At 32.7% G+C, this 10943-nt stretch overlaps 1 protein-coding gene across 1 annotated transcript in view; it reads left to right on the top strand.

Annotated features, from left to right (window-relative positions):
* The window catches only part of RFC3 (replication factor C subunit 3), a 34997-nt gene that overhangs the window by 18564 nt on the left and 5490 nt on the right, over nt 1–10943 (top strand). Inside the window, exons 4-7 of the mRNA XM_044668959.1 lie at nt 1437–1534; nt 5032–5213; nt 6033–6169; nt 6277–6375. Coding sequence (XP_044524894.1) covers nt 1437–1534; nt 5032–5213; nt 6033–6169; nt 6277–6375 — 516 coding nt within the window. The remainder of the gene's footprint in view (nt 1–1436; nt 1535–5031; nt 5214–6032; nt 6170–6276; nt 6376–10943) is intronic.

Genomic DNA, 10943 nt, shown 5'->3' with positions numbered 1-10943 from the left:
ATATATATATATATATATATATATATATATATATATATATATATAAAATAAGTTTGTATGCAGATATGAGAGGGTTTTTTTAAAAAAAATAGGTGACACATTTTCACTAACAAAAACTTAATTTTTAAATGTCTTGTTAATGGTGATGGTTTAAATTTCTCATTAACCCATATTTCAAGGCATAGTATATACTTAGAATGAAGTTTGTCTTTACCAATTTGGTGGCCAATCATTATTTAAAATCTTTATAATTTTATTTTTTCTCAAGTTTGAATTTATTTTATTAGATCTGAATAGTCATTTTTTAAATGTGGCTGATTAGTGCATACAATTAGTGCAGATATAGAAATGTTGTCTGTTCTTTTGTTGTTATTGTTGTTCTTTGTTCCCTCATTATTAGTATATTCTTCAAACCATATTTTTTTTTTTTAGCTGGAAGGCTTTTTAAAGTCTCTTGTCCATTTTGTCAGGGATAACTTAGTTAAAACTTGAAATATCTGTAAATCCTTATAAGAGGTCAGGAGTAAATTGTAATATAATACTCTAAAATGAATGAGTGTGGGTACCTCTCAAATCTTCTACGTTGTCAAACTTACTCTTCCCTCACGATATGTCATTTTCCATAAATGACATGTGGCCATTTTACATATAACTTGAGTGTGAGTACCAGTGCTATTCTACATTTTAAATGTTAGTAATATTTTCTTATTTTTTAAAGTAAGAAATAATTGTAACAAGAAGTTACAATTTCAATATTTTCTTTTTGTATTCCATTGGATTTTGACCTAGACCCTATGTTAGAAATTAATACTCTAATATTCAGAGCTTTTTAAGTATCCTAAACACAGAGGTAAAGAATTAGTAACATGTATATCATTTCAGTGTTTCAAGTATTTGTTATCTTAACTGCCCTGCCCTTTCACTGATGGAAATAACTTCTTTATAACTTAAGTCATTGAAAGTTATGGCAAAAAACCCCAAAATCATCAACCTTGGACAAACTGAGGATGAGCCTTTTTCAACTTACCTAGGTTAGTCTTCAGAATGCAGATGTATAGGTCATAACCTAACAGTATAGGATGTTATAACAAGGATCTGTCAGAGCTTCTACTTTATTGCTATGGCCTTCAAGAAAAATTAACTTTATGCCACAATTAGGGAATGGAAACCTTATCTTTCTTTTCACAATTTCTGCAACATATGACTAGATGAAGAAACACCATTGGGGTCACGGAATTCAGAAGGGCAGTTTCAAGAAGATTTAATACCATTTACTAGTTTTTAGACCAACTGATCTTTGGGCATTTGTTTGCTGCCCTTTTTCTCACTGTAAAAACTCAACTGTGAAAAACAGGGTACTGGAAAACAAAATCAACAAAGCCAACAAAAATAATTGTTACATTATCTTTTCTGGTGTTTTTTTTTTTTTAATGTAGTGATGCTGGAAATAGTGATCGGGTGGTAATTCAAGAATTATTGAAAACAGTAGCACAATCACAGCAACTTGAGACAAGCACCCAAAGAGAATTTAAAGGTACATAAATAATGAACCAGCCTTGGGAAGTGAGAAATGGTGTTATTCAAAATTTGAGAATATTATATATACAAGATAAAATGTCATGGAAAATTTAATGATGTTGAGGATAATTTTTTTATACATTCATTTATCTGTGTTTTGCTATTTTTAGGCTTTTTGCCAAGGACTTGTTGAAAAACAATGAAGAGAAATATAATAGTAACAAAATTATAATAGCTAATAAGTAGTGCCTTAAAATTTACAAAGAGATCTACTTATGGTATCTTGCTTCATAATATCTTATTGTTTACAAAAAAAGCACAAATAATATTTCTCTGTGTACTTGCTGAGTTATAATGCACAGATTTTTGTTTTAAAAAAAATAACCTTTTACTGTACTTTTGCTTTGCTTTATTGTGCTTTTTGCCTTCTGCTCATGTACATTCATGCTTTACACAGGCTCCTTTGGGAGTGCCTTTGTTATTTTTCTCTATTCACATCTATGAGAAATGTTGTTTATATCCAAAGTTAGCAAAAGTTTATGATAAAATGTCAACACATGAAAATGTGATGTCATTAATTAGGGAACTTCTTTTTTTTCTTTTTCTTTCTTTCTTCTTTTTTTTAAACCTTTACCTTCCATGTTAGAGTCAATACTATGTATTGGTTCTATAAAAAGGAATTCTTTATTCCTTTTTTAATTTAACAGGAGACCTGGTCCTCTTCCATAGAGATGTGTAGAGATTAACCAGCACACAGTGAAAAGAAGGAGAAACCATAGAGATAGGAAGGAGGAAGGATAGAGAGAGGGAGGTAGATTAAAAAGAGGGGTAAAAGGCTGCCACTGTTGATTGGTGGGGTTGGTCAGCTGCTGACAGGACTGGCAGTTGTGGGGAAGTTGGCTGCTGGGTGTGACTTGGTGATCAGTTGGTGGTTGTTATTATAGGTAGATATAGGCAGTTTTAGGTAGTAATTATAGGTAGTTTTAGAATAACTAGTATAGACATTAGGGAATTTTCTTTCTCTACCTCTTTCCTATACTTCTCTCCTTTACTATATTCATTTTACTGTTTTCTTTTACTATCTGTATTTTAATTAAATTATTAAAAACTGCTAGAAATTCTCTTTTCTCTGGCTTAAAGGGATAATATTAATTTACAACTCTACTATATTCTCATTAAAACTTATATTATTAAAAGCTGCTCTCCTATTTTGTCATAACTCCTAATTTAACCCTTACAGTTCTAAGGCAGAAGAGCCGTAAGGGCTAAGCAATGGGGTTAAGTGACTTGCCCAGGGTCACACAGGTAGGAAGTGTCTGAGGCCACGTTTGAACCTAGGACATCCCATCTCTAGGCCTGGTGAACTTCTTAATGAGAACTCTTAACCAGAATCAAAACTGGTAGAGGGTGAATGAGCTTTTATCCCAGAGTATCAATAAAACCAGAGTGATAGGGTCAGTATTCTTTTCCATAGCAGTTGTTCTCCTGAACAAAGTTCCATATCACCTGTAGGATCTTATTGCATGGTGCTTATAGGGCTCACATTCCATCAGGAAAATGAACACTTGTATTGGCATAGCTTCACTTGAAATTCCACTCTTTCAAGGTCTTCACATTCTCCTTCCTAATCCTCTCAATTCATCTTGAGTGCTATTACTTCTCTCCTTCATCTACTAATTGTATATTGTTAAAATTAAAACAAGACCCTCTATCATCTTTCATGGTATTTTTGAAAAAACACTATTTACCCTTTCAGTAAAATGTTGAGCTGTTGATTCAGATGCCGGATGGAACTGCCTTAAAAAATTACTATTAGTTAATAATGAGGGTTTTTTTTCTTTTGGTGAGGAAGAGAGAGCAAAGTTCAACTAATTATCAGGTTGGGGAAAAAATGAAGCCTAGTTTAAAATAAAGCATTATAATTAAAATCATGTATTCAAGTGTTTGCTTAAAGAGCCAGATTTAATTAGTAAGACCTGAGTTTAAATCCTGCCTTACAAAATTACTAACTATGTAACCCCCAAATAGCTATTTAACACTTTAATCCTATTTCTTTGTCTTTAAAATAGAGGTGATAATAACAGTTTAACTCCCTCACTGAGTTATGTGGGTCAAACTGATATATTAGATAGATTGGGATTGTAAACCTTGAGGTGCTATATACATTTTAGCTATTGTTTAGCTATTATTGTTTAACTTTTATTTCTGGGTGAAAAGCTTGGGTTAAAAAATGCTTTAGTTCTAACATGGACTGATGAGAAAATAAGAATGGAGTTTGTAAATCCATCTCTATTACTAGAAAAACAACTCAGAACATTAGAAAGCCATTAATATTAGAGGTATCATATCATAAATTAATAAAGAACATTGGACTGTAAGTCAAAAGTCTCTGTTGTACATTTCATTACTGATGTGCGTCCTTGGGCAAGTCCCTTTATCCCTGAGGCCATCCTTGCTCTAAAATAGGAATGAATATTTGGTTTGCTTATCTTATGAGGATATTGTGAGGCTCAAAGAAGATATACGATAATAATGTTTCCATTTACAAAGTAGAAAATGCATACAAACCTATGCTGACATTTTATTAACTGGGAAGTGAATGAAGAAAGTATGTTTTGCTGTTGTAAATGGAAGAAATCTGTTTTTGTTGTTGGAGGATAGAGGTATATGTGTTTGATGTATCTTCTCTGCTCATCCTAGTATTTCTCCTTTTAAATTAGATTAGCCTTGCTGGTGTTTGAGAATAAGGAAATTTCAGAGAAACCTTAAATATTAGTGGTAAGAATAAAGCAAACCACCATGGTAGAAATATGTAAGAAGTACAAGAGATTGTATTAGAATATTTTAAATGCCTTCTGTGTACCAAGATAGGCATAAATATGATGCATTTTAATAGGAAGAACTCTTATTTGATTAACTACATTTTTATGTCTTTGAAATAAATGTTATTATTGCTGCCACATATGGTGGTATAAATGAAAATTCTAGAATTATATTACCTGAAGTACTTATAATTTCTTATCAAAACACAAGAGGAAGTATCATAATAGGTTAAACGAGCAATACATTTTACCAGATAATTTTTCTTCATGGTATCCAAGTTCTATATTTTGTAGAATGCTAACTAATAACAAAATTAAAAGGAAGAAAGGATGTTAGAAATTATCTGGTCTACACCCCCTTTATGTCCCTCGAATTTAGTGATGAATGCTTTGAGGCCCAGAGAGATTAAGTGAATTGTGTAAGGTTCCAGGTGCATCTAGAATACAAACCTCACTTAACTCAATAAAAAAAACCCATCTAAAGATATATAATATCTGCCATTATAGTATTTGAGAATCATAAATATTTTATGTTAACCATTATGGAAGGTGGTACATACCTTTTTGCTAACCACTGCCCCTCAAACAATTTATTTTCTGACCTTTGGTAAAGAAAGGGAAACCATACGGAGACTTCCTTTTTGAGTTAATTCATTTTAATGATGTTATGCTTTTTAAATGTTTGTTTCAGTGGTTTTACTGACTGAAGTTGATAAACTTACCAAAGATGCTCAGCATGCCTTGCGTAGAACCATGGAAAAATATATGTCTACTTGCAGGTTAATCCTGTGTTGTAATTCTACATCAAAAGTAATCCCCCCTATTCGGAGTAGGTGCCTTGCCGTTCGTGTTCCTGCTCCCAGCATTGAAGATGTAAGTTAACTTGGAACATAAAATATATTTTTTTGAAAGATTTAAGTACTACTTCTTGGACATTTGTAATGTTCTTTGCCACATGAATGTGGACATGAATACCCCTGATTTAAGTTTACTTTGAACTTATTAAACTTTATTACATAACTTTACTACGAACTTATTAAAATCTGAATGTTCATAACCTTTTTTTACTACCTTTCTCTTTACCATGGAAGAGAGACCCTCTTACTACAGTCATTAGAATTGGATAGATTAAATGAACACTTTTCTTCTAACTTAATGCATTAATCCTATTTACTTGGCTAGTATGAGTTGTAGTGGGTAATAAATTTAGAGATCAAGCTTTACTAATTTAGTGTATGTCTTTTGCATGTAGAGATCATATGAAATTAATTAAAGCTCTTGTGGAGTAGATAGATAGTAAAAAGGACTGTTGTAGTGCAGAAGGGATGTGGGTCCCTGGTTATATAGAAAAGGGAATTTAAAATAAGATTTTTTTAGATTTTTCCTCAGTATTTTTCTTATATAATTATCATATAGTTTCTGTAATTATCAGTAAAAATGTTCATTTATGGTATCAAATAGCCCTTTAGCTTGGAAACGTATTCTATAAAGCAGTAATAGTGAATACCTTTATTATTAATTGAATCAGAATGAGCTCATTTTGTTAAAAGTTTCTCTGGTTAAAAACAAATACAAAACCTCATGAGTTACCGTTGAAGGACTTATAAAAATGTTCTTGAGTGGGTGTTGTACTATCTAGGAGAAGGTGATTTTTCTCTTTGGCTGTAGTTTTATTAACCGTCTTCTTCATAGATTTGCCATGTGTTATCCACTGTATGCAAGAAAGAAGGTCTGAATCTTCCTTCAGAGCTGGCTCATAGGCTTGCAGAGAAATCCTGTAGAAATCTCAGGAAAGCCCTGCTTATGTGTGAAGCCTGCAGGGTTCAACAGTGAGTCTAAAAGAGAAGTTAATAGAGCTAATTTTTTGCAGTAAAAGCATGTATATTTTTATGTCAGTTTCCAAAATACAAAGTGATTTTTTTTTTTTGTCGTGTAGGTACCCTTTTGCTCCCGATCAAGATATCCCTGAGACAGATTGGGAAGTGTATTTGAGGGAGACTGCAAATGCTATTGTCAGTCAACAGACTCCTCAAAGGTAAACAGTTTAACTTTTAAATATTTTAAAAGTAATATGCAAGAGAGCAAAATCTTAACATTAAAGTAGTTAGGAATTTTAGAATTTTCTATGGTCTTATATCGTTTTAACACAATTTTAAATTAAGATTTAGGCCTCATCTGCCTGGTATCAGGAAAACCTAAGTTCAGATCTGGCCTCAGATTCTTAATTGGCTGTGTGACCCTGGGCAAGTCATTTAACCCTGTTTGCCTCACTTTCCTCTTCTTTGAAATGAGCTAAAGAAGGAAATGGCAAACCATTCCAGTATCTTTACCAAGAAAACCCCAAGTAGGGGTCACTAAGAGTCAGACACAATTGAAATGACTTAACAGCAACTAATCTGTATTTAAGACCTTGAAGAATTTGGTTAGATTAGCTTTCAGGAATCTAGTAATTCAAAAGTATTGGCTATAAATAGATCATAAACAAACACTTTAATTAAACTCTTGATGTACTGAAATTATATATAACTTATAACCACTAGTGGAAGTCACTTGAAATTCTTTTGTATTTCTCACATGAAACAAATAGCTGACTTACTATTTCTTCATCATATACTTCCATCTTCCCTGACTTCTAGTCATGCAAAGAACATAGCTATAATATATAATAAGGGTACAGAAAGGTCTCTTTTGGCCTGTTTTGCCAAGTAAACTAGTTTAATTCTCAAAATAACCAAAAATAGTTTTCCATAGAGAAGTGTCTCAGCCTTGAAGGTTATTAATTCTAAGTTAGAAAAGAGCAACATCTATGGAAGGGTTTTTTAAAATCATTCCTTCTGCTCCTGGAATGTTATGGGGGTAATTAAAGGAAAGGTGTTTGGGATAAGGTAATTGAAAGGAGGATGTTGGAGACTTGGTAAGTGGATAGACTAGGCTACAGGTAGGCTGGGATTAAAGGAGATTCAGGGTAATATAGGACTGAAGTCAGGAGTATAACACAGAAGGGAAACAGAGATCTTCTTGGGAGAAAGAAGTTAAACTAAACAGGCTAACACAGCAGGCTTACAGACTGGGACTTAGACTCAAACACAAGCTGAGGGTAATAGACTAGACTGAAATTAACAAACAGGCTTTAGTTAATTTCACAGGAAGGGACCTATTTTGAAGTAACACCTTCCTTTCAAGATGGATGCCCAGCTACCCTCTGAGCCCAGAGTATGTTGTCTCTTTCCCTCTTCTCCGCTCTTGATAACTAACAGACAAATTACACTAAATAGAACTATTGAAACACAAAGGGTTTAATTGTTTGAAGGATGTTGGTTAGGAAGGTGGATTAAAGGAAAGCCCTATCAGTTATCTCAGGAACCTCAGGTGGGGGAAGGGAAATAAAGATGGAATCTGAGCAAGGACCTGCCTTACTCAGTTTTACAAAATGCTATCTAAAGGGAATAAAAGTGATTTGATTAAATTATAAATAATGCTATCAATTAGATAACTCTTCACAGATTTAACTCCTCTCTAATTTCTCTCCTTATAAACTCCACAGCCACTAAGGTAAGGGAGGGAAGGCAGGGTGGTATTGGGAAAGGAAGATATAAAGGGTCTACCTAAAATAATAATTTCTTAAGTAAATATATCAATGCTAGGCTAAATTTCAATATTGAAGCTAGATAATCTAAGAGCTCGCTCATTGACTTCCTCCCTTCACGGAAGATCCAGTCAACTGCCTCTCCTCAAGATTCTAAAACCTCTAACTTTTTGGAACTCAGCCAAAGCTAGAAAAAAAACTATAACCCCCAATTCTGTATACTACATTCTGCTCCTGTCGGTGAAGTTGGTGAACCATTTCTTCTGGTGTCCCATATGTGGGATACTTCAAAGAAATGACAAACATGCTATAAGTGGACACTGGCCATCCTCCAAATTAGATTATAATTATACTTAACATAATGTTATAATTTTTATATTAAATCTTGGACATTTAAAGTTTTAGTTAACATTTTAATTTCTATTTAGTAATACATATCTTTAAAATCATAGACTATTAGAGCTAATGTGAACCTTTAAATTGAAGGCCAGACAGGTTGAAGGACTTGCTGAGAGTCACCAAAACTAGTTTGTGACACAGTCAAGACTTTGACCCTGGTCTTTAGACTTATTGCCTGCGTTGTTCATACCACCAAAATATCTATTTAGGGAATGACTTCTTAAAAAGGAAGTTATGTTTATAAGGTATTTATGTCATTTGAAAAATGACATTCATTCAAAAAATCTTGTCTAGCATTCCTCACAAAGGATATTGAGATCTTTTTAGGATGTTTGTATTCTTGATTTTATTTTTAAAAGAAAGTTAGTTTTGTATGTTAGATGGTTAATTGACTCATGAGAAATTTTGTTAGCTTTATACTTAGAGGATATTGGCAGTGTTCTTGCCTTTAATTGATAGATTTGTCCCATAGCCACATTTTGTTACCATCAGTTTATTGCTGTTTTACATAACTGTTCTGGCTGTTGGTATCTTTTCCTGTAATTTTCTTAAGAGATCTTGGCAACTAATAAACATACTTATATAATGGAGAAGTACTGCTGTTTCTTCCTAAAACTGATGATGTCGGTGTTACTTCCATTGTGTTATATAAAAAGCATTCTTAGTTGTTCAGTGAAAAGAGTGGAAGGCAACTATGGTTGATAATTTGTACAAATGATGCCAATTTTTTTTCTCCTTTGATAGGAGAAAGGAATGATGAACTGCTACCACCAATCTGAATCTTTGATTTTTTTTCTTAAGTGACTATGACCTTGATTCTAGTTTACTATGCTACCCTAGAAGCCAGATTTTCATTCTAACATACACAATGCAAGATAAATTCTCATTATTTAAAAATGAACAGGATAAGTTTATATCAAAGTTATATGGCTGATTATGAACCAGTTTTTCAGATTAAAGTAATTGAAGCATTAAGTGGTCTCAGCATTGTTAAGTGATACCACCAGTAATCTCAATCTTAACATATTTTTATTTCTTGTGTTATAATTTTGTTTTATTATATTGGTACTATTTAGGTTCATAACTTACAAATAAGAGAGACTTGATTGTGCTTTGTAATACTGTGGCAGGATTCCTTAATTTGTAGATTGTTCAAGTCTTAGAAACTTAGGAAGACATTCTTTCTACTAATCACCCATCAGAGACTTTTTTAATGAAACTGCAAAGTTCTATTATTTACAATACTTTTTCTTTTAAAGTATTGAATAAATTCACCTTATTGCTTTTGGAGCTGCCTTGCTTGTCTCTGATTTCATTTTCTTCTGTACATTTGAAAAACTTTCAAATCCCTCATCCACTTCCCCAATGCATTCTTTTTCATTTTCTTTGCTTTCTCTTTTATTTTTTGGCTGCCCTATCATAATTTCCCATCTCTCTTTTCAGTTGAGGAGGAAAAAATATCAAAATTTTGCTACAAATATGTATACTCAAGTAAATCATAGTCCCATATTGGTTGTATTCAAAAATATATATGCATGCCACCTAGCAACTTGAGTTCTATCACCTCACTTAAGAAAAGTAGATAATATGTTTTATCATTGGTCTGTAAATCAAAGTTGGTCAGTACATTGATTATATGAATTGTATTGATTCTGCTCCTATCTCACTATGCTACCCAGTCTGGAATTGGGCTAATTGGGCTAATCCCACTGCTGATCAGCATAGAGGCTTTGATCTCTGTTTCCAACCTAGGCTATGTCACCTTTCTTTGCTCTTTGCCCTTTGCTCCTGAGGTTCCCCATATTCTTGCCAGACTTTGTATGGACACCAGTGCAGCTTTAGCTTTACTGCAGTTCAGAACTCTAGTAGCAAGGATTATAGATGGATGCCATCACATCCAGCTCTTTCATCATTTTTTATGGCATAATATTTTATTTTGTTTTCCCTTAACCCATTAGTGTATTTTGGCATCAAACAGAAAGATCATGTTTGGAGTGGCACCTTCAACTCCGTTTACTATTACTGTATTTTGAAATATAATGCAAAGCTGGTATTGAAGAGGCTTGTAGCCATTTGAATGAGACACTGAAGAAAGAGAATCCTTGAAATTATTATGGAAATCAGTGGATAAAAATTCATTTAAATTATTGTCACAACTTGTAAATCTTTACTATTGTAGAAAAAGTTGGAAATTGTAGCATGTATAGTTAATTAAAATCAAAGTGGCAAAAAATATGAATTTTTCTCTGATGAAAGTGATATAGAAGAAAATTTTAAAAATATATATCCCCCTATATCCTTCTTTCTTTCTCTCTCCCAGAGAATCATTCCTTATAACAGAATTTTTAAGTAAAAGAACAAAATCAGTAAAACCAACAACTCCTGATGTTCTATGTAATATATCCATGTTTTTACCCCCCTCACTCCAATCCTTATTGCTCCCATAAAAACATACCTCTGCAAAGGGAAATTTCTTTTCTCTTGCCACTTATTTCAGGCCAAGTTTGTATTATATAATTTTACAACTTTTATTTTAAATTGTTTTATGATTTTTCCCATTTACATTTTTGTAGTTATGTTGATTATTGTTTTCCTGACTTTTCTTCATTTTGTGCCAG

The sequence above is a fragment of the Gracilinanus agilis genome, chromosome 3 (assembly GCF_016433145.1).
Source record: "Gracilinanus agilis isolate LMUSP501 chromosome 3, AgileGrace, whole genome shotgun sequence".
NCBI lineage: Eukaryota > Metazoa > Chordata > Mammalia > Didelphimorphia > Didelphidae > Gracilinanus > Gracilinanus agilis.
The sequence above is the reverse complement of the archived record's forward strand: the minus strand, read 5'-3'. Positions and strand labels throughout refer to the sequence as shown.